Source organism: Artemia franciscana, chromosome 16 (genome assembly GCF_032884065.1).
Source record: "Artemia franciscana chromosome 16, ASM3288406v1, whole genome shotgun sequence".
Classification (NCBI taxonomy): Eukaryota; Metazoa; Arthropoda; class Branchiopoda; order Anostraca; family Artemiidae; genus Artemia; species Artemia franciscana.
This window is the reverse complement of record NC_088878.1, coordinates 14,891,816-14,916,614: the sequence shown is the minus strand read 5'-3', so window position 1 is coordinate 14,916,614 and position 24,799 is coordinate 14,891,816. Positions and strand designations below refer to the sequence as shown.

At 38.1% G+C, this 24,799-nt stretch overlaps 1 protein-coding gene across 1 annotated transcript in view; it reads left to right on the top strand.

Moving 5' to 3' along the window:
* Positions 1-24,799, top strand: part of LOC136037113 (protein-glucosylgalactosylhydroxylysine glucosidase-like) — a 122,063-nt gene continuing 97,264 nt past the window's right edge. The window contains exons 1-3 of the mRNA XM_065719584.1: positions 1-263; positions 5,760-5,965; positions 23,784-23,900. Of these exons, the coding sequence (XP_065575656.1) occupies positions 97-263; positions 5,760-5,965; positions 23,784-23,900 (490 nt within the window). The 5' untranslated portion in view covers positions 1-96. The remainder of the gene's footprint in view (positions 264-5,759; positions 5,966-23,783; positions 23,901-24,799) is intronic.

Sequence of the window (24,799 nt, the reverse complement as noted above, 5' to 3'; positions counted from 1 at the left end):
TCTATCCACAGTCAGAAGCGAAATTGTCTCCATCAAGATAATTTGTCGTTTCTTGTTTGGATTTTTAGTCTCTTTTAGTCTCTTTCGTAGTAAACTATGTTTTATCTTAGTTTGTTGACGCTTAATATAGTACTAGATTTTTCGTATGGTGATTCACACTTTCAAAAACATTGGGATGGCTATCTGGACTATATTGAGGATGACAAAATGCTAACAAAATTGGAGGATATTAGCCTTCATCCATCTATCTTCGAGAGTACAAGGTATTTACTATTTATTATAATTTCTTCACTAGTTTTGATCCTAAATTTTCAAAGGTGATGAGACATTAAGTCATTTTAGTTTTCGTTCGTTTAGGATAATAGTAGTATTTGCTATCTTCACATTTGACGTAAGTACTCATTTTAATATTTGTTCATTTTGAGTTTTATTCAAATATCCATAATAATTTCTGTTCGTTCCAACTTTGAATTATTGTATGACTTTACTTTCTCAAACAGTTCGTGGTAACGAACTGTAGTAAGGAGCGACCCGGCTCAATAGTAACCAAAACTCTAAAAAATGGAATTTTGATACCAATACCTACATCAAAAGAATCGCATTTTAATGCTGATTTTAAATATATAAGTTTCATCAAGTTTAGTTTTACCCATCAAAAGTTACGAGCCTGAGAAAATTTGCGTTATTTTAGAAAATAGGGGGAAACGCCCCCTAAAAGTCATAGAATCTTAACGAAAATCACACCATCAGATTCAGGGTATCAGAGAACCCTACTGTAGAAGTTTCAAGCTCCTATCTACAAAAATGTGGAATTTTGTATTTTTTGCCAGAAGGCAGATCACGGATGCGTGTTTATTTGTTTTTTTGTTTTTTTGTTTTTTTGTTTTTTTTTTCTTTTCCCCAGGGGTGATCGTATCGACCCAGTTGTCCTAGAATGTTGCAAGAGGGCTCATTCTAACGGAAATGAAAAGTTCTAGTGCCCTTTTTAAGTGACCAAAAAAATTGGAGGGCACCTAGGCCCCCTCCCACGCTAATTATTTTACCAAAGTCAACGGATCAAAATTCTGAGATCGCCATTTTATTCAGCGTAGTCGAAAAACCTTATAACTATGTCTTTAGGGACGACTTACTCCCCCACAGTCCCCATGGGAGGGGCAACAAGTTACAAACTTTGACCAATGCTTACATATAGTAATGGTTATTGGGAAGTGTACAGGCGTTTTCAGGAGGTTTTTTTTGGTTGGGGGAGGGGTTGAGAAGAGGGGGATATGCTGGGGGAACTTTCCATCGATAATTTGTCATGGGGGATGAAAACCTCCATGAAGGGAGCGCAGGATTTACTAGCATTATTTAAAAACACAATGAAAAAATAAATATGAAAAAGTACTTTCAGCTGGAAGTAAGGAACAGCATTAAAACTTAAAACAAACAGAAATTATTACCCATTTGAGGGGCTCACCTCCTCCTAATACCTCGCTCTTTACGTTAAAGTATTTTTAGTAATTTCAACTATTTATTCTACGGCTTTTGTGATTCTGGGGTCATTCTTAATGAATTGGGACAAAATTTAAGCTTTAGTGTAAAGAGCGAGGATCTGACAAGGGGGCGAACCCCCTCATATATGTAATAAAAATATGAGAATACAAAAGTTCTTTACGTAAGCTAATTTATAAGTTACGTAAATCTCTTACTAATAAAAATATTCGTAAAAAATGAAAAGTTCTAGTTGCCTTTTTAATTAACCAAAAAATCGGAGGGCAACTAGGCTTCCTCCCTCGCTCTTTTTTTCTCAAAATCATTCGATCAAAATTATGAGAAAGCCATTTAACCCAAAAAAAAAAAAATGCAAATTTCGTTTTAATTATTCCTCTGCGGAGAGCCAAAATCAAAACATGCATTGATTCAAAAACGTTCAGAAATTAAATAAAAAAAAAAACAAGTTTTTTTAACTGAAAGTAAGGAGCGACATTAAAACTTAAAACGAACAGAAATTACTTCGTATATGAAAGAGGCTGCTTCCTCATCAACGCCCCACTCTTTACGCTAAAGTTTTTTACTGTTTTAAAAAGAAGAATTGATAGACAGAGTCAAACTTTAGCGTAAAGAGCGGGGCGTTGATGAGGAAGCAGCCTCTTTCATATACGAAGTAATTTCTGTTCGTTTTAAGTTTTAATGTCGCTCCTTACTTTCAGTTAAAAAAACTTGTTTTTTTTTTTATTTAATCTCGTTCTAGATTGAATAGGACTTTTTACTTTTCTTTGAAAGACATTTTGGGGAACACTTTTTAAAACGAATTTCTGTTCGTGTTAGCATACTTAATTTGATTATTGGTTAACTGTGTGAATCTCCATTTTTTTTTCACTTCTTCTGCTTTGTAACTAGAATCTTGGATTTTTAATATAAATCTTAGGCAAAATTTGAATCTTTGACATTGCTCTAAAGCATAACCCCTTCCAAAGAAGAAATATTATTTATAAAATGAAAACTGAAAGTAGTACCATTACAGTTTTTTTTTTTTTTTTTTTTTTTTTTTACAACCTCTAGTGCATAATCGCTTCTAAAGAAAACTAAAAATAGTGCAATTGGAGATTGTTTTTACACCCTCTAGTGCATAACCGCTTCTAAAGAATACTAAAAGTAGTACCATAACAGGTTTTTATGGCACTTGGTATTTACCAAGTGACATATAGCGATCGCAATTTCTGTCGGTCTGTCTGTGTGTCTTTCCCGGTTTTGCTAGTTTGGGCACTTCCTGATAAGCTAGGACGATGAAGTTTGGCAGGCGTATCAGGGACCAGACCAGATTAAATTAGAAATAGTCGTTTTCTCGATTCGACCATCTGGGGGAGAGTGGGGGGATGGTTAGTTCGGAAAAATTAGAAAAAATGATGTATTTTTAATTTACGAACGGGTGATAGGATATTAATGAATTTGAATTTGATATCTAGAAAGATATCGTATTTCAGAGCTCTTATTTTAGAACCTTACCGGATCCGGAGAGTTAGAGGGGAAACCTGAAATCTTGGAAAACGCTTAGAGTGGAGAGATCGGGATGAAACTTGGTGGAAAAAATAAGCACAAGTCCTAGATACGTGATTGACATAACCTGAACGGATCCAGTCTCTTTAGGGGAGTTGGGGGGTGGGTAATTTGGAAGAGTAAGAAAAATCAGGTATTTTTAACTTACGAATGAGTGATTGGATCTTAATGAAATTTGATATTTAAAAGGACCTCATAACCCAGACTTTTTACTTTAAATTCCGACTGGATCCAGTGTCATTGGGGGGAGTTGGGGTGGGGGGATCTTGAAATCTTGGAAAACGCTTAGAGTGGAGAGATTGGGATGAAACTTCGTGGGAAGAATAAGCACAAGTCGTAGATACGTGATTAAAATAAGGAGACCGGACCTGTTCTCTTTTGGGAAGTTGGGGGGGGGGCCTAATTCGATATTTCTTAAAAATTAGAAAAAAATGATGTATTTTCAACATACGAACGGGTGATTAGATCCTAATGAAATTTGATTGTTTGAAGGACCTCGTGTCTTAAAACTCTTATTTTAAATCATAACGGATCTGGTGACATTGGGGGAGTTGGAGGAAGAAACCTGAAATCTTGGAAAACGCTTAGAGTGGAGAGATCGTGATGATACTAGGTGGGAAGAATAAACACAAGTCCTAGATACGTGATTGACATAATAAGATCGGATTGGCTCTCTCTGGGTGAGTTGGGGGGAGGGGGGTTAGTTCTGAAAAGTTAGAAAAGAGGTATTCTTAACATACGAACGGGTGATCAAATCTTAATGAAATTTAATATCTAGAGGGTCTCGTGCTTCAAAGCTCTTATTTTAAATCCCGACCAGATCCGGTGACATTGGGGGGAGTTGGAAGGTGAAACCGGAAATCTTGGAAAACGTGAAAATTGAGGTATCTTTATCTTAAGAATGGGTGATCGGATTTGAATGAAACTTGATATATAGAAAGATCTTATGTCTCAAATGCTCCACTTTGAATTCAAATCATACCCGGGTACATAGGGGGTGGAGGGGGGGGAAACAGGAATCTCTGAAACTGGAAATCTTGTTAAACGCTTAGAGTGGAGAGATCGGGATGAAACTTGATGGGAAGAATAAGCACAAGTTTTAGATACGTTATTGACATAAATGTACCGGATCCGCTCTCTTTGGAGGAGTTGGGAGGGGGATTTCCAGTGCTTTGACGAGTTCGGTGCTTCTGGACGTGCTAGGACGATGAAATTTGGTAGGCGTGTCAGGGAGATGCACAAATAGACTTGATAACAGTCGTTTTGCCGATTCGGCCATCTGGGCGGCTGGAGGCAGAGGAAAAATCGAAAAAATTAGGTATTTTTAATTTACGAATGGGTGATCAGATCTTAAATGAAATTTGATATTTAGAAGAACCCTGTGTCTCAGAGCTCTTATTTTAAATCCCGACCGTGTCTGGTGATATTGGGTGGAGTTGCAGGGGCAAACGGAAAATCTTGGAAAACTTTTAGAGTGGAGAGATCAGGATGAAACTCTGTGGGAAGAATAAGCAGAAGTCCTAGATACGTGATTGACATAACCCGACTGAGTCCGCTCTCTTTGGGGGAGTTAGGGGGGATGCTAATTTGGAAAAAATGGAAAAGTTGAGGTATTTTTAACTTACGAACGGGTGACCAGATCTTAATGAAATTCGAAATTTAGAAGGAATTCATGTCTTAGAGCTCTTCATTCATGTCTAATATTTCTATTGGAACTTGATCAATAGATAGTCACTTTTTTTCTCCTTTTAAGTTTGCTTTGCCCCACAAAAGATTCCTGAAATTTTTAAGCGTTGTTTCCATGCTTGTATTTAGTTTTTTTTTTTTTTATTCTCGCCAAGTCCTGCCAATTTGTAGGCAACAATTTCTGTTGGCTAACAATTTTGTTTCCTCTGTCCTAACAATAATTGTTAGCTAAGATTGCTAGCAATAAATTGAATGGCAGAAAAAGTATTAGATCATTGTTTAATGCTCTGTTCAAATATCATATGCTATTCGCGTTTGTGACAATGCACATTGCCCGCCTAACCCACTGATGATCCGAGATATAGCTTACTACTACTAGTACGACTACTACTAGCTACTTACGGCAGTTCGGAGGTGCACAGCAGTCACACTTCTGCACACACTCCTTCTCCAGCCCAGTCTATTTAATACTTTTCTCCTCTCTTCAAATCGTTCTTATAAATTGTGAAAACTAAATCTGAATTTATTTATGTATTTAGTCCAAATTTCTTTTTTCTTTGTGCTAGGTCCAAACTGTTCTTTAACTGTTCTGCCACATTGTGTCTGTGAAGAATGAGCCAGTTCCATTATTTGGGGTGCTTACCAGTAGGGTTGCGTGGGTCATATCCCCCCAGTGAGTTCTTTTTTTTACTTGTGGATTATATAAGTAAAAGGGTCATGTAAATTTTTTTTTACTCAATGTCATGAAGTATTAGAAAATTGGACTTTCATTACTTTTTTTCGTTTACAATATCTGTTTTGGCTTTGTCTCCGATTAGTCATGGCTTGATGGCATCTTGATTTTAACTAGAATTGGCTATAAATTTACTTGGGATGCTGAATATTTTTTTTTAAATTTAGAGCAGGATTTGTGATAAATAAATGATAATACCAGGCTAAAGCTATCCACTCTAGAACGATGCTATTATTTATTGTTATAGGTGTAGCTTGACAATATTTTGCACAAGTATGAATTTTTACATTTATTTTTTCAGCCTCCCTGTCTTAAGATATATGCCCACTGTTGGTAATGGGAAGATAGCTAGTATCGTCACATCTGACACAGTCTACGTGGATGGAGTATACAACGGTGAACTTGGAGAATCTCACAGAGCCCGTTTCCCAAACTTCATTAATGCTCGGTTAGAGTTTCCAAATTCCAAAGTTCTAGGTCAAAGATACAAGGTTGATGCTGAAAGAGGTAAGTTTCTGCTTCTTCATTTTTAATAGTTATGGAAAAGTCGATTTCTGAAACAAGTTTTGATCAGTCTTACTTGAATTCACTTATTTAGTTCTTCCCGTGTGAGCTGGCACATAAAGTGACACCTCCCCACGATGACATCTCCAATACTGCAGAAAAAGATCTTCCGTCAACGATCGGAACAGCGAACAGCGTAATGCACAAGATTCATATCCGTACATAATTCCTGAGAGGATTTAACCGTTAAAGATCCAGAGCTTCAATTTAATGCAACAGGTCCATGTTCTTTCATATGTTTCCAAGTTGATTAAAAGTGCTTCCTGCGTATGCAATATATGTGGTAATTTCCAACTCAAGGCTTCCATCTGACTCGGTTAAGCTCCCAGGGCACATCAATTCTTCGTTCTCTTCAAGCTCACTTGTTCCAACTTCGAGTAGTGAGGTGTGTGATTCTTGTTTTCAGCGTATTAATTGACATAGCAGCTAGCTCTGCTGTTTTTGAGAGCCCAGTGATGTTTTTCTGCGATTTCTCACTTTAATAAGACTAAGAATAATGTCGTCAGTAGAATCACCGTAACACGTCATACTTTATCAATCGTGGGACAATGACAGCCTTTGTACGTTTACTTTATTTATTTTTTATTTAGGAGTTAAGCAAAAGCGATAGGCCTATTGAGAAAAAAAATCCTACTTTCGAGTAGAACCAGGAATATCTGCGAAATCCCCGCTCAGGGTTGATGCAGAATTAATACTTGGGAGGAAGAGTATACCAGTGAAACCTCGGCTTTCCCCTTGGTATTTTGTCCCTCCGCCCTTTGGGTGGAACTACCAAACTTCTATAGAGAATATACCCCCTAAAAATACCCCCTAGATCCGCCCCTATCCTCACTTCTTCCCAACCCTACTTTAAGTACTATTTTACAAAATGTCCCAGAGAGCCCCTTTCAGAAATTGACAAGGAAGGTATGTCTGCATGCCAAGAAAATTTTAGATGGTAATAAATTTGAAGGGGAAACTATTGACTGGTAGCAAATTTACAGTACTTAAGTATTCTTCCATTTAGATAATAGATGTCTTCAATTAAAAATACTTGACCCGCGGAAATTAGAATAGAATCTTTTTGCAAACTTCAATTTGGGAAGTGTTCCTTAGAATAAGACAGAAATATAATGCTTTAAATGGAGGTAGATATGTTGATTGGGCTAATCCAGGTAATTAAAATAATTCATTTAGAGCAAAACGTTACTTCTAAGAATAATGTTTGTCATATACAGAACGTCTAATGTATGTTTTGTGCAAAGCACAAGGCACCACAGAACTGTCCTAGATTTTAACTTAATGGGGATCGTGTTTATTGGGGACCCTTTTTGGGGATTCTTTAATTTTACTATTTTTTTGTGTCAAAATATTTAGCCATACAACCGCATTGTGAGTAATGAAGGGTCAACAGGGCACATGGTCAGATCATTTGCATAACCGTATTATACCATAAACCTCACTTCGATATGCCCTAAACCTCATTGTGTTGCGGAGCAACACTACTGCTTTCGTAGTTCTTTTTGTTTTGTTTGTTTTTTTTTTCACCGTGATCAGCGACCTGTAGCTCCGAAGTGGTAAGAGTTAAAAATTTGAGATTTTTCAGAGGGAAGGGAAACGTGAAACAGAGTAAAAAAGTTTCAGAGAAGTTCCTAAAATTTCTAACAGTTTTCCATAAAAAAAAAAATAAAACGGTTTTTTTCTTAGAAACTGTGCGTTCGATGTTTGGTGTCAAGTTAAGACGACCCTAGCTTCGGAAATAAACTTGTTAGAAATACAGTTATGCTGAACTCATGTAGAACTTTCATTTGTCTCTTCGAGAACCGAAGCACAAAATTCCGTAGCTCTTACAGATTTCCCGGAAATAATTCCGGAAAAGTCCATCTCGTTCCGATTTTTTTTGGAATTTTCTCAAATTTTCGATTTTGATGTTTCTTATATTTTTATCGAGTAGTGCTATGAAAAGTATGCAAGAAGAAGTGAAGTGTTCTATATACCAAGTTGCTTCGTTCTCTAAGAAATAATTTCCGAAGTTTCGGCGTTCTAGAGGTAACTTCTGTTCTGGACCAGCTAGAATCTTTTTTCCAACGCGGTTCGACAGGTCTCGATCTCCTAACAACTGGAGCTTACAATAGTTTCTCCGAAATAAAATTCCTTCTTTGGGTTTTTCTATTTGGAAGTTTTGTCATGCCCTCGGGGCAATTTAAATTTTTTGGTGAATTTGGTTTGTTTTATATTTTCCTAGTTTAGACCATCAAAAGTTAAGCAGAAAACTATAAGACGTTATTTCCGTATCTCTTTCAGATTTCCCGGAAATAGCAACTGTGTCCCGTAGGGCACAGTTGCACGTGTTGCTCCGCAACTGTGCCCTAAGGAACAGGGCACAGTTGCTGCAACACTTCCCGTTGCTCAGGCAACGGAGGTCTAGTTATATATTACTGTCAGGACATGATTGTGTCTTATTCAACCTTCATTGAATAAAAGGATTGACCAGTTATGTAAACCGGTTTTGATTCATATAATATGAAAAAAACTTCGTTTTCTTAAAGAGTTAAAGAGGCTGCGTCCCAAAGGCTGCGTCCCAAAGTCGAACCTTAAAACGTACAGGAATTAGAAGAGGCAGTTGGGGGGCTGCCGCCCCCCAAACCCCCAGCTTTTAAAGACTCTTTTGTACAGGTTTTTTGTTTTTTTGCTAACCCCCGCTCTTGGCTTCGGAAAGGCCCTCTTTTAATTAACAAAAAATTGAAATGAATGAATAATGGAATAACTTCGAAAATGCTAAACACAAGAGGACAGGAGAACCATTGCGCCGAAACTAGTAATTAGTAACAATGAAGTCCCCCCCACAACAAAAAAAACCTGTACAAAAGAGTCTTTAAAAGCTGGGGGTTTGGGGGGCGGCAGCCCCCCAACTGCCTCTTCTAATTCCTGTACGTTTTAAGGTTCGACTTTGGGACGCAGCCTCTTTAACTCTTTAAGAAAACGAAGTTTTTTTCATATTATTTCTGTACGTTTTTTTAGGACTATAAGAAGACTATTAGGAGAGGCAAACCCCCCGCTTTTAAAGACTCTTTTGTACAGGTTTAATTTTTTTTCATATTAATTCTGTACGTTTTTCTACAATCCATGGTGGATGTAATTTAATAATTCCTGTACTCCTCGTACAGGAATTAGGAGAGGAACCCCCCCCCCCCCGCTTTTAAATCATTGTATAAAATAGAAAACAAATAGATAGAATGACCGAAATGTTTCTTTTGCTCATAAGAAGCTAATATTCTGTTATCTCTCAAATGATAAGCTGTCCAGGTGTTATCAAAATTTTTTTGATGTTGTGAAAAAAAACCGCCCGTAAGGGACTTGAACCCTTGACCAAAGGATTTAAAGTCCCACGCTCTACCGACTGAGCTAATCACTTGCATGTGTGTAAATATAACTTCTCAGTAAATTTTAAAAATTTCAAATTAACATGGGCTCTTATGGAGACGTTAATTAAGTAGCTAATGCGGGGTTTCTGGAAAACAGGGAAGGAGTTATCGGATCGAGCTGAAATTTCGCGGATAAGCTCCTGGGCCGTAGGGGACCTTAACTTGTGAATTTCAGCCCGATCGGACAACGTTAAAAAGGGGGGGGGGTGGGGTTAGTTGGTCGAAACTTTCGGGGGGTTAAGATTTTCCTACGAAACTTTCAAGGGCACTTACTCGGAGAATTCCACATCGAATGAGTCTTCGTACACCCAGATCCGAGGTCGGATGTGACCTGTAGGCGTCTAGGAAAAAAAAGAAAATGAATTTTAAGTGGCAATGCGTGGTTTCTGGAAAAAAGTTATCGGATCGAGCTGAAACTTCGCGGATAAGCTCCTGGGCCCTAGGGGACCTTAACTTGTGAATTTCAGCCCAATCGGACAACGTTAAAGGGGGGCTGGGGTTGACGGGTCGAAACTTTCGGCCAGATTTTCCCCATGAAGGAAAAGTTGGAGGGGGATGATGCAGGTTTTCTTAGTTGGAGCTCGGGCTACGAAATGCATCCCTCCCCATCCCTCTGCGACCACTGGAACCGAAGATCGCTTAACATTGTCGTGCGTCGCCTCTTTATAGAGGCACGAGTGTGCCTCCTTGATTTTTGAATCGAGAAATTTAACCTTAATGTCCCAGTAATCCTATACTATGATGTATGTACTTAATATTCTTTATTCAAATGACAAATCTATGGATAAATTTTTTAAAGGGAACTGAATGGAACCAGTTTGTATTTTTATAGGTATCATACATTAAGTGAATATAAAGCGGGATTTTAAATGTATTAAATTAAAGGCATCGATAATAGAATTCTAATAACACTAAAAACAAGAGCTAAGAGCCCATATGGCACTTGTGACGAGGTTGGAAGAGTCAAGAGCTCATATAGTTTGAGCTCTAGCAAAATTCTAAGAATCAATAGATTGCTATAAAAGGAAAATCAGAGGCTTAATGCCCGCCGGGATTTAAAATAAGAGCTCTGAGTCACGAGGTCCTTCTAAATATTCAAAATTAATTCATTAAGATCCGATTACCACTCGTAAGTTAAAAATACCTCAACTTTTCTGATTTTTCCTCTCCCTTCAGCCCCCCAGATAGTCGAATCGGGGAAAACGACTTTATCAAGTCAATTTGTGCAGCTCCCTGACACGCCTACCAATTTTCATCGTCCCAGCACGTCCAGAAGCACCAAACTCGCTAAAGCACTGAGCCCACCCCCTACCTCCCCCAAAGGAATCGGATCCAGTCAGGTTACGTCAATCACGAATCTATGATTTAATAAGAGTTTTCCGAGATTTCCGGTTTCCCCTTCAACTCCTCCAATGTCAACAGATCTGGTCAGGATTCGAAATAAGAGCTCTGAGACATGAGTTCCTTCTAAATATCAAATTTCATTAAGATACGGTCACCCGTTCTTAAGTTAAACTTACCTCAATTTTTCTAATTTTTCCAAATTAACAAACCCCAGCTCCCCCAAAGAGAATAGATCCGTTCCTATTATGTTAATCACGTATCTATAACTTGTGCTTATTCTTCCCATCAAGTTTCATCTCGCTCGCTCCACTCTAAGCGTTTTCGAAGATTTCTGGTTTCCCCCGCTGATTCCCCCCAATGTCAATGGATCTGGTCGGGATTTAAAAGTTCTAAGCCACAAGATCCTTGTAAATATCAAATTTCATTAAGATCTTATCACCCGTTCGTAAGTTATAAATAACTCATTTTTTCTATTTTTTCCGATTTACTCCCCCCCCCCCAACTCCACCAAAGAGAGCGGATCTGGTCCGGTTATGTCAATCTCGTATCTAGGACTTATTCTTATTTTTCCCACCAAGGTTCATCCCGATCCCTCCGCTCTAAGTGTTTTCCAAGATTTTAAGCCTTTCCTCAACTCCCCCTAATGTCATCGGATCCGGTCGAGATTTAAAATAAGAGCTTCCAAACATCAAATTTCAATAAGACCTGATCACTCGTTCATAAGTTAAAATACTTCAGTTTTTCTAATTTTTCAGAATTAACCATCCCCCCAACTCCCCCAAAGAGAGCGGATCGGTTTCGGTTATGTCAATCACGTATCTAGGACCTGTGCTTATTTTTCCCACCAAGTTTCATCCCGGTCCCTCCACTCTAAGCGTTTTCCATGATTTTAGGTTTCCCCACCCCAACTCCCTCCCAATGTCACTTGATCCGGTCGGGATTTAAAATAAGAGCTATGAGACACAATATCCTTCCAAACATCAAATTTCCCTAGGATCCGATCACCCGTTCGTAAGTTAAAAATACCTCCTTTTTTCTAATTTTTCCGATTTAACCGGTCGGGATATAAAATAAGAGCTCTGAGACACAATATCCTTCCAAACATCAAATTTCCCTAGGATCCGATCACCCGTTCGTAAGTTAAAAATACCTCCTTTTTTCTAATTTTTCCGATTTAACCGGTCGGGATATAAAATAAGAGCTCTGAGACACAATATCCTTCTAATTTTCTTCTAATTATCTTCTAATTTTTCCGATTTAACCGTCCCCTATTCTCCCCCCCCCCAGATGGTTTAATCGTGGAAACGACAATCTCTGATTTAATCTAGTCTGGTTCCTGATACGCCTGCCAAATTTCATCGTTCTAGCTTATCTGAAAGTGCCTAAAGTAGCAAAACCGGGACAGACAGACAGAGAGACCGACAGAGATACCGACAGACCGACTGACAGGATTTGCGATCGCTATATGTCACTTGGTAGATGCCAAGTGCCATAAAAGCTAAGTTCCAAAAAAATAAAAAAAAACAAAAAAAACAAGTTAAAAAAATGTCACTACAAATATTGTTTTCCTAAAGCAAAAAATCACGAGTCACACATGTATACCATTTTAATTTTGTATTTCAAAAATATCACAAGTGAATTTCGTTTGCTATTGACTTGAAAAAAATCATTTTCTGATATTATATTTGAATGTGCACTATAGTTATTAACTGAGAAACATCAAGAAATTGGCAACCAGAAAGTGAATTATAAAATTTTCGAATATGATAAAAACTTGTAGAGTGTTACATTATGTCATATGAATTTTTGTGGCATTTGGTATCTACCAAGTGACATATAGCGATCACAAATTCTGTCGGTCTGTCTGTCTGTCTGTCTGTCCTGGTTTTGCTACTTTAGGCACTTCCAGGAAAGTTAGGACGATGATTTTTGGCAGTTGTATCAGGAACCAGACAAGATTAAATTACATATTGTGGTTTCCCCGATTCTACCATCTGGGGGGGGGGGAGCGGGGGGAAGGTTAGATCGGAAACATTAGAAAAAATGAGGTATTTTTAACTTACGAACGGGTGATCAGATCTTAATGAAATTTGATGTTTGGAAGGATATCGTGTCTCAGAGGTCTTATTTGAAATCTAAACCTGATCCGCTGACATTGGGGGAGTTGGGGGGGGGAGCCTAAAATCTTGGAAAACGCTTAGAGTGGAGGGATCGGGAAGAAACTTAGTGGTAAAAATAAGCACAAGTCCTAGATACGGGATTGACATAGCCGTAATGGATCCTCTCTCTTTGTGGAAGGTCCTTGGGGGGGGAGGGTTAATTCTGAAAAATTAGAAAAAATGAGGTATTTTTAACTTACGAAGGAGTGATCGGATCTTAAAGAAATTTAATATTTGGAAGGATGTCATGTCTAAAAGCACTTATTTTAAATCCCGACCGGATCCGGTGACATTGGTGGGAGTTGGGGGGACCTAAAATCTTGTAAAACGCTTAGAGTGGAGAGATCGGCATGAAACTTGGTGGGAAAAATAAGCACAAGTCCTAAATACGTGATTCACAGAACCGGTTCAGATCCGCTGTCTTTAGGGGAGTTGGGGGGAGGGTTAATTCTGAAAAATTAGAAAAAATGAGGTGTTTTTAACTTACGAAGGAGTGATCGGATCTTAATGCAATTTGATGTGCGGAAGGATTTCGTGTCTCATAGCTCTTATTTTAAACCCGACCAGATCTGGTGACATTGGGGAGGGAGCTGGGAGTGGGAAACCTAAAACTTGAAAAACACTTAGAGTGGAAGGATCGGGATCCCAACCGGATCCGGTGACATTTGGGGGGGGGACCGGAAAACGCTTAGCAAAAATCTTGCAAGACGCTTAGAGTAAAGGGTTTGGGATGAAATTTGGTGGGAAGGATAAGCACAAGTCCAAGATACTTGACTAATATAATCTAATCGGATCTACTTTCTTTGCTGGAGTTGGGGGGGGGGGGGGGGAATTTGGAAAAATTAGAAAAAAATGAGGTATTTATTACTTACGAATGGGTGATCTGATCTTAATGAAATTTGATATTTAGAAGGGTTTTGTGCTTTAAAACTCTCCTTTTTAAATCCCGACCAGATCCAGTGATATTGGGGGGAGTTGGAGGGGGAAACCGGAAATCTTGGACAACGCTTAGAGTGGAGAAATTGAGATGAAACTGGATGGGAAGAATAAGAACAAGTTATAGATACGTTATTGACACAATTGGAACAGATCCATCTCTTTAGGGGACCTGGGGGTTGTTAATTTGGAAAAATTACAAAAATTGAGGTATTTTTAACTTAAGAACGGGGATCGGATCTTAATGGAATTTGATATTTAGAAGGAACTCATGTCTCAGAGCTCTTATTTCAAATCTCGATCAGATCTGTTGGCATTGGAGAGAGTTGGAGGTGAAACCGAAAATTCTGAAAAACGCTTATAAATGTCTCAGATATGTCATTGACATAACCGGACTGGATCCGCTCTCTTTGGGGAAGTTGTTGGGTGTTTGGCGAGTTTGGTGCTTCTGGATGTGCAAGGACGATGAAAATTGGTAAGTGTTTCAGGGAGCTGCACAAATTGACTAGGGGCTGAAGGGAGAGGAAAAATAAGAAAAATTTAGTTGTTTTTAACTTACGAGTGGGTGATCAGATCTTAATGAATTTTGATGTTTAGAAGGACCTCGCGACCCAGATCTCTTATTTTAAATCCCGACCGGCATTAAGCTTCTGATTTTCCTTTTAAAGCAATCGATTGATTCTTAAAAATTTGTGAGAGCTTGAACCATATGAGCTCTTGGCTCTTCCGACCTCGTCACAAGTGCCATATGAGCTCTTAACTCTTGTTTATTTTTTCTGATGATACTCTACATGCTGTTATTTTAATAAAAAGATATCATTGCTATCTTTCTAAAGATAATGTTATCTTTTTAATATTTTATGCGGCCGCCCCCGTGGTACTCCATGGTTAGTCATCGACAGTAGTTGGTTTATTATGTCTTAGATCAACATTAATTGTGCACTGTAAGGATAAACACTTACTTCATATTTTATAAAAAGAGTGAATGTGAAACATTCCAAGAAAGTGTATGGAAATGATAAAATTATCATTGCGTTCAATGCTGACAAAAACAATTATTTGAATTAGGAAACAAGTCCTAGTGGTGGCACGATTCGAAGCCTATGTGTGCATTGTCATGACAGTGAGAGATTAAATTTCTTTGAAATATCGAAAAAATTCAACATTACTGATGGTGGATATTTTCTGAGTGGACATTTTTTTCGTCTCTGTGGTTGTTTTTGTGTGTTTGTGTATCTTTGACTCTGTGTACTCGTATATGTTCTTTGTCCCCCCCTCCCCTCTCTCTCTCTCTCTGTGCTTGTGTGTCTAAGTGTCAGCTTGCACGTCTTTGTGTTTGTCTTTATGTATTCGTGTGTCTGATTCTGTCTGTTTGAATGTGTTTTTGTCTCTCTCTGTGTCTGAGCAGCTATTTGCTTGTCTCTGTGTCTGTCTTTGTGTGTCTGACTCTGTGTGTTTGCATGTGTTTTGTCTCTGTGTCTGCCTTTATGTGTTTGTGCGTGTAACTGTGTTTTTTTTTCTCTCTCTCTCTCTTCCTCTCTCTCTCTCTTTCTCTCTCTTTCTGTGCCTACGTGTGAGTGGCTGCTTGTTTATCTCTGTCATTGTCTTTATGTGTCTGACTCTGTGGGTTTGTATGTATTTTTGTCTCTTATTCTCTGTGCCAGTGTGTCTGAGCATTTTTTCGCTTTCTCTGTGTGTGTCTTTGTGTGTTTATGTGTAAGACTGTCTGTTTGTATGTATTTTGTCCCTCTCTTTCTGTCAAACTTGTGTGTCTGAACTGCTTTTTGCTTGTTTCTTTGTCTGTCTGTATGTGTCTGATTCGGTGTGTTTGTATGTGTTTTTGTCTGTCCTCTCTCTCTTGCTCTATATCTGAGCGGCTGTTCGCTTGTCTCTTTGTGCGTCTTTGTTTGTATCTATATCTGACTCTGTGTGTTTGTATATCTCTTTGTCTCTCTCTCTGTGTCTGTGTGTCTGAGCAGTTGTTTGCTTGTCACTGCGGCTGTCTTAGTTTGTCTGACTCTTTGTATATTTATGTGTTTCATCTATTTCTCTTTGTATGGGTGTTTGAGCAGCTGCTTCCTTGTCCCTGTATGTGTCTTTCTATGTTTACGTGTCTGACTGTTTGTTTCTATGTTCTGTGTCTGTGCGTCTGTGTGGTTGTTTGCATATCTCTTTGTCTGTATTTGTGTGTCTTACTCTATGTGTTTTTATGTGTTTTCTCTCTCTGTCTCTTTGTGTCTAAGTAGATGTTTGCTTGTCTCTGTGTCTGTCTTTGTGTGTCTGACTTGTTTCTCTCTCTCTCGCTCTCTCTCTCTCACTCTCTCTCTCTCTCTCTCTCTCTCTCTCTCTCTCTCTCTCTCTTTCTCTCTCTCTCTGTATCTGTGTCTGGGCTGCTGTTTTCTTGTCTATTTGTCTATCTTTGGGTGCTTGTGTGTCTGACTTTGTGTGTTTGTAACTGTTCCTCTCTTTTTTTCTCTCTCTCTCTCTATCTTTCCTTCTCTTTTTCTCTCTCTCTCCCCCTTTCTCTATGTGCCTCTGTGTTTGAGCGGTTGTTTTCCTCTATCTGTGTCTGTCTTTGTATGTTTGTGTCCCTGATTCTATGTGTTTGTATGTATTTTTGTCTCTATCCTTCTCTCTCTGCCTGTTTGTCTGAGCAGTGTTTTGTTTGTGTGCATGTGTTTTTGAGTGTTTTTTGTCTGACTCTGTATTTGTATGTGTTTTCCTCTCTCTTTCTCTCTCTCTCTTTACCTCTCTCTCCTTCTCTCTCTCTCTCTCTGTGTCTCTTTCTCTCTCTCTCTGTCTCTCTGCGCCTGTCTGCGCCTTTCGTCTCTGCGTCTGTCTTTGTCTGTGTGTCTGACTTTATGTGTTAGTATGCTTTTTTGTTTCTCTCTCTCTGTGCTTGTGTGTCTGAGTGGGTTTTTGTCTGTCTCTGTGTCTGTCTTTGTATGTTTGCATGTCTGACTATGTGTATTTGTATGTTTTTCCCTCTCTCTGTTCTCTCTCTGCATTTGTTTGCCTGAGCAGCTTTGTAGTTATCTCTGTGTCTGTATTTTGTATATTTGTGTATCTGACTTTGTGTTTGTATGAATTTTTTTGTCTCTTTCACTCTGTGCCGCTGTGCCTGAGGGGATATTTACATGTCTGTATTTTTCGTTTTTCTTCTTTTGTTTGTATGTGTTTCTGTCTCTCTCTCTTTGTGTTTATGCGTCTGAGCGGCTGTTTTCTTGTCTTTGTGTATGTCTCTGTGTGTTTGTGGACCTGGCTCTGTGTGTTTGTATGTGTTTCTTGTGTCTGAGCGAATGTTTCTTTGTCTCTGTTTCTTTTTTGTGTGATTTGTGTTTATCTCTCACTCTCTCTCTCTCTCTCTTTTCTCTCTCTCTCTCTCTATCTCTCTCTCTCTCTCTCTCTCTCTCTCTCTCTCTCTCTCTCTCTCTCTCTCTCTCTCTCTCTCTCCTCTCTCTCCTCTCTCTCTCTCTCTCTCTCTCTCTCTCTCTCTCTCTCTCCTCTCTCTCTCTCTCTCTCTCTCTCTCTCTCTCTCTCTCTCTCTCTGTGCCTGTGTGTCTGAGTGGATGTTTCCCTGTATCTGTCCTTATGTGTTTTTGTGTACAACTCTGTGCATTTGTATGTGTTCGTTTCTCTCTCTCTCTCTCTTTCTATCTTTCTCTCTCTCTGCCTCTGCGTCTGAGTGGGTGTTTGCAATTCCCTGTGTGTGTCTTTGTGTGTCTGACTTTGTGTCTCTTTATGTGGTTTTTGTCTCTCTCTCACCTTGCCTGTCTGTCAGAGTGGCGGTTCGCCTGTTTCTGTATCTGTCTTTGTGTGTTTGTGTGTCTGACTCTGTGTTCTTATGTATTTTTGTCTCTCGGTCTATGCCTCTGTGTCTGAGTGGCTGTTTACTTGTCTCTCTGTCTGTTTTTGTGTTATTTTGTGGCTGACTTTCTGTTTTTGTTTGTGTTTTTGCCTCTCTCTATCTGTATGCCTTTGTATCTGAGCGGCAGTTTGCATGTCTCTATGTCTTTCTTTGTGTATTGGATTTTAAGTTTTTGTATGTGCTTTTTTCTCTCTCTCTCTCTCTCTGTATGCTTTTGGGTCAGAGTAGCAGTTTACTTGATTCTGTATCCGTATTTGTGTTTTGTGTACCTAACTCTGTGCGTTTGCATGGGTTTCTCTCTTTCTCTATGTATGTGTGTTTGAGTGGCGGTTACTTGTCTCTATGTCTGTATTATTGTGTTTATGTCTCTAACTCTGTGTGTTTTTATGTGTTAGAATCTCTCTCTCTCTTTCTCTCTCTCTCTTTCTCTCTCTCTCTCTCTCTCTCTGTTCCAGTTTGCCTGAGTGGCTGTTTGCTTGTCTATATGAGTGTCTTTGTGTGTTTGTGCGTCTGTTTCTGTGTGTTTGTATGTATTTTGTCTCTCTCTCTCTCTGTGTCTATGTATCTGAACAGCTTTTTTGCTTATTTATGTATCCGTCTTTGTGTATGTGTGTCTCTGATTGTATGTTGTTTATTTGTGCATGTTTTGTCCCTTTCTCTCTCTCTCTCTCTCTCTCTCTCTATCTCTCTTTCTCTCTCTCTCTTTCTCTCTCTCTCTCTCTCTCTCTCTCTCTCTCTCTCTCTCTCTCTCTCTCTCGTGTATCTCTTTGTGCCTGTGTTTCTAAGCGGTTGTTTGCATGTCTTGGTGTCTAAATTTTTGTGTTTTTGCTTCTAATTCTGTTTGTTTGTATTTGTTTTGCCCCTCTTTGGTTGTGCATATTTGTTTGAGCGACTGTTAGGTTGTCTCTGTGTTTGCCTTTGTGTTTTTGTGCGTCTGATTCTGTGTGTTTCAGGTGTTTTGTCCTTCTCTGTGCCTGCGTGTCTTAGCGGCACTTGCTTGTCTCTGTATCTGTCTTTGTGTGTCTGATTCTGTGTGTTTGCATGTGTTTTTGCCTCTCTCTTTCTGTGTCTGTTCTTGTGAGTGGCTGTTTGCTTGTCTCTCTGTCTTTCTTTGTGTGTTTGTGTATCGGACTCTGTTTGTTTTTTATATGTTTTGGTCTCTCTGTCCCTTTGTGTCATAGCGGCTGTTTGCTTATCTGTGCGTCCCTTTTTGTGTATGTGTGTATCTAACTATGTGTGTTTGTATTTATTTTTGTCTTTTTCTCTTTGCCTACACTGTCTCTCTTTCTCTAACTCTGTGCCTGTGTGTCTGAGTGGCTTTTTGCTTATCTCAGTGTCTGTCTGTGTTTTTGTGTGTCTGACTCTCTATTTTTTATGTATTTTTGTCTCTCTCTGTGCCTCTGTGTCTGAGCAGCAGCTTGGTTGTTTCTGTGTCTGTTTTTGTTTGTTTGTGTCTCTGATTCTCTGCATTTGTATGTGTTTTGTCTCTTTCGCTCTCTCTCTCTCTGTGTGCATGTTTGTCTGAGTGGTTGTTTGCTTGTCTTGGTGTCTATTTTTTTTTCTGACTCTGTGTGTTTCTATTTATTTTTTCTCTTTGCCTGTGTGTTTGAGTGGCTGTTTTTTATCTCTGTGTCTGTCTTTTTGTGTTTTTGTGTCTGACTCTATATGTTGTATGCATTTCTTCTCGCTCTCTCTCTATGTGATAGTGTGTCTGAGTGGCTGTTCTCTTGTCTCTATCTCCGTCTTTGTGTGGTTGTGCGTCTGATTATGAGGGTTTGTATGTATTTTCGTCTCTTTCTCTGTCTCTGCCTGTGTGTCTGAGCAGTTGTTTGCTTGTCTCTGACTCTGTCTTTGTGAATTTGCGTGTCTGACTCTATGTGTTTGTATGTTATCTTGTCCCTCTGTGTGTCTGTGTATGTGTGTTTTAGCGGTTGTTTTGTTGTCTCTCTGTCTGCTTTTGTGTGTTTGTGCGTCTGACTCAGTGTGTTCCTAAGTGTTTCTCTCTCTCGCTGTCTATGATCGATGTCTGATTGGCTGTTTGCTTGTCTTTATGTCCGTCTTTATGTGCCTGACTCTGTGCTTTTGTATGTGGGTTTGTTTCTCTCCCCGTGCCTGTGTGTCTGAGCAGTTTTTTGCTTGTCTTTTTGTCGATCTTTGTGGGTCTGACGCTTTGTATTAATATGTGTTTTGTCTCTCTTTCTGTGTACGTGTGTCTGAGCGGCTGCTTGCTTGTCGGGTTCTCTCTTTGCCTGTATATCTCTCTTTCTCTGAGCTTGCGTATCTGAGCGGCTATTTCCTTGTTTCTGTGTCTGTCTGTGTGTGTTTGACTCTGCGTGTCTGTATGTGTTTTGTCTCTCTATATGCATTTGTGTCTGAGCCACTGCTTGCTTGTCTCTGTGTACATCTTTGAATGTTTATATATCTTACTGTTTGTTTGTATATGTTTTGTCTCTCTCTTTCTGTATTTGTGTTTCTGAGCGGTTGTTTGCTAGTCTCTATGTCTGTCTTTTTGTGTTTCTGTGTCTGACTGTGTGTGTTTGTACTTATTCTCTCTCTCTCTCTCTCTCTCTCTTCAAATATGTCTAAGTGGATGTTTGCTTGTCTCTGTGTCTGTCTTTGTTTCATTATCTGTCTGACTCTATGTGTTTGTATTTGTTTCTCTCTCTCTCTCTCTCTCTCTCTATCTCTGTGCCAATGTGTTTGAGTGGCTGTTTGCTTGTCTTTGTGTATATTTCTGTGTGTTTGTGGGCCTGGCTCTGTGTTTTTGTATTAGTTTTGTATCTGACTTTGTGTGTTTGTATATGTCTGAACGGCTGTTTCTTTTGTGTCTGTGTCTGTCTTTGTGTGTATATGTGTCTGATTCTGGGTGTCTCTACGTGTTTTTGTCTCTCTCTCTGCCTATTTGTCGGAGGGATCGTTACTTTTCTCTGTGTCTGTATTTGTGCGCTTGTATGTTTCTGTCTCTCTCTTTCTGTGCCTGTATGTCTGACCATCTCTTTGCTTGTTCCTGTGTCTATGTGCGTGGTATGTCTCTCTCTCTTTCTCTCTCTCTCTCTCTCTCTCTCTTTCTCCTCTCTCTCTCTCTCTCTCTCTCTATTTGCCTGTGCGGTTAACAGTCTGTTTGCTTGTGTGTGTGTCAGTCTTTGTATGCCTTTGTTTGTGTGTGCGTTTCTGTCTCTCTCTATCCCTCCCCCTTTACCTTTTGTTCTGGCCGTCTGTTTGCTTGTCTGTGCGAATTTTTGAAAAAAATCCAGCTTATTTCTCTCAGACTTTGGTAAACCCCCTATTAACATATCTTAGATTCTAATATATCTCCTCTGAGCCCACTAGTAGTACCTATGCCTCGGAAAATTCCTTTTGCGACATCTCCAACTTTTTAATAAACATTCTAAATGTTCTACTTGCTAGCTCACCCTAAAAATAATGAGAACATATAGAAAAAATGCATAAAATATTTCTATTAAAATAATGGCATGTACAATACCATCATAAAAAAAGAATACTTTGAATCCATTCCATGAAGTACTTCATTATGTTTTCTCTTGACGTGGCAATTATTCCGTTTTGGGGTCATACATAAGATCTAACGAAGATTCAGCTACAACCTCATCACATATTTCATCATTGATATTATTGGGCTAATTGATTGTATCTGTTGGTAAACTCTCGATAATACTAATAATGCTCGCCGGTGCTTTGTTTTTCATCAATACATCGTTATGCTCCTTTGATATGTAGTCTTCCAGTTTTCTTTTTGTTTTAGATTCGATTTCATTATCTATAATTCCATTATTTGTACGTAGATAGCAGTTTCGACATGTAGACAGGATATGGTTTATGATATTGGTGCAGGAGTAGGCATTTTTTTGTCCCTTTGCTTTCATTTGGATGTTAATACCAGAAAGATAACGATAAAATTCATAAACGGGCAACATGTTACCAGAATACGCAAGAAGTTTCCCCTCATCATCAACTATTAGTGATCTGTTCGCATTCTCTTTGAGTGCTATCATCTTTGGAAATGTCACACTCGCATATCCACCATCAGCAATATTGGATTTTCTCGATATTCCCAAAAAATATAATCTCTCACTGTAATGAAAATGCACGCATACGTTTGTAATAGCGTCAACACTAGTACTTGTTTCGTAGGTCGTATATTTGTCTATAACTATAACTTTATAATTTGTACGCGCTTTCTTGTAATGTTTCGTCTTCACTTTTTTGAAATATGATGTAAATGTTTATCCTTCCTATGCACAATTAATATTGATCTAAAACATAAAATTAACCAACCACTGTCGATGACCGACCATGGAGTACCACGGGGACGGCCGCTTAAAATATTGAAAACATAACAAAGTATTGCAATGACATATTTACATTGAAATAATGCATGTAGAATATCATCATAAAAAATTAAAACTTCATATAGCGTATTTTAGTACTCCACAAGCTTTTTTCATATTTAAATATTTTATAACTCACTTTCTGGTGATAACAGTTAACTTCTTCATATTCCTCAGTTAATAACTAAAGTGCATGTTCAAATATAATGTCACAAAATTGTTTTTCAAGCCAATAGCAAAAGAAATTCCCTTTGATATTTTAAATATACAAAATGAAAATGGTATACATACGTCACTCGTGATTTTTCGTTTTAGAAAAACAAAATTTTTAGCAAAATTTTTTAACCATAGTTTTTTTTTCTTTTTTTTTCGTAGTTTTTTATTTTTGTATTTCAATGTTATTAGAATTCTATTCTCAGTGACTTTTGTACTAATATTTAAAATCCCGGTTTATAATCAATTAATGTATGATTTCTATAAAAACATCAACCGGTTTCATTCCATTCCCTCTTATAACTTTATTCATAGAATTGTCCTGTGAATGCAGAATATTATATACATTGTAGTATAAGATTACTGCGACATTATGGTAAAATTTAACGATGCAAATATATGATACAACACTGGTTTACATAACTGGTCATTCATCTTATTCAGAAAAGGTTGAATTTATGTTAATCCTGTCCTGGTAGGTATATTATATAACTGGTTTTTCCTCTTAGTCAGTAAAAGCTGAATATATGTTAATCGTGTCCTGTCAGGTATAAGTAATGGGTTTTAGGGTATATGCAAATGGCGTTAATGGTATATACGGTTTTGCAAACGATGTGACCACGGGCCGTGTTGAACCTTTACTCCCATTGAGCTACGAGAGGGGGGTCTTGTCACCCACTTTAAGAGTATAACCTGAACATTGCCTGAATATGAAATGACGTCCCAAGGATCAGATTTTAATCTGGCTCGTTTTACATGGATTCGGCTTGCCTTCCAATCTTTATTCTTGTCTATGCTTATATTCTCATTTCTAAATTTTACTATAGACTGTTTCCTTGATTAGTCTCGGCTCTTCATAACCCTCTACCGCCAACCACTGATGTATTCTAATTCATTTAGATTAATCCCGGACTATATATTTGTTTCAATATTTCTACAGTTCTACTACTCAATACCGTTGTTCATCTACAACAATGCATTTCATATCATGTTCTATCTACTGTTTATCTTTGATTTACTATACCTTTATTTAATATTGGCATCCTATCTACTATCTATTGCTACCTTAAGGTCACCATTATTCATTCAATTGTCCTCTGCAAATCTCTGCCAAGTTCTGTCTATCTCTGAAAAAACTTGATCCGTTTTTTCCACAATTTATTTCGCTTTTTAGACATTTTTCTTCCGTATGTTTCCTCTCATTTCAATATATTTTCTCTTTTCTTATAAGCTATTCGCTACTTAATCTTTATAAATTACGTCAGTAAGTTCAGTGCTCTTATTTAATGTATTGCCTTTTTTACATTTAAGCCATCTTCAGTACCAATAAAGCAAATAAGATTTGTAAAAAGAAGTTCCCTTTTGTGGAAATCCCACAAAATGGAAATTTAATTTTACAGCAGAAAATGCTTTAATCTCAATAAATCGCAAAAGTTCTTCTGTTTTGTCTTTTTTTAATTTTTGTAATGGTTCTTTTTTCTTTCTCAGGAGTTTATATAGTGAACATTGTGTTAGAGAAGCATGAAGTAGAGCAGCGTTACTTTGCACATAGAGCACACAGAAGCATATTAGTGAATCAAATTTTTGTCAAGGAAAAAGTTGCAGGTAAATGGAGTTTGACTCTTCTTTTTTGCTCGTTAATTTAGGTAAAAGGTTAGTTAGAAGATACAATGTTTACTATTGACAGGGATGTACAAAATCTAGTTCATCGATTAATTCGTGAGTGATGCGCTTTTAACCGATTCAAAGTTACACAGTGTTTGTAACTCAAACTTTTTCATTTCGTAATTTCAAGCTTGTTTTTACTTACACATGACCAAAAGTAGTAAAAATTAGAATATAAAAAAGGTAGCTGGTCATAAAGGAATGGAACATATGAAATATTGATTCGGTTTACTACGGAATATGCCTCCAGTTTAGTGGTAAATCATTAATTCATGTGTCTTGTTTGTTCCACTACTCATGCTGCACATGACAATGCCAGTGCAGCCGACATTACAGTCCAAAGTGGAAAAAAGGAAAAAGTAAAAAAAGAAGGGAAATATTAAAATGGAGATCATAAATGGTGGTCAATGAAATAGCCTTGTCGAAGGAAATAGCAGTGTGACTCCCTGTAATTATTATAATATTTTTGACAATAATTTTTTTCGATTTGAATTAGAATAATTGGTAACTAGTTTTCGGCGAAACGCATTAGCCTTTACTTGTGGGCAACACCAGTAGTACCCCCATAAGGCCTTTGATCACACAGATAGGGGGTAAACTATTAAAGCTATTAGCCCCTCAAGACGCTATTGCGCCTACTTGGGTCTGAAACAAAAGCACTCGTATATAGTACACCTGTCGGTTACATCATAGGAAATGTTTTCTAAAAGATGTCTGTTACTCTATAGGGAGTGTTTACTTTTGCAAGGTTCATAATATAGAACATTTAGAATTTCTTTGAATGTTACATAATAGGGTTTGTTTACTTTTTGTTGTTACGTAATAGGACGTGTTAAAAT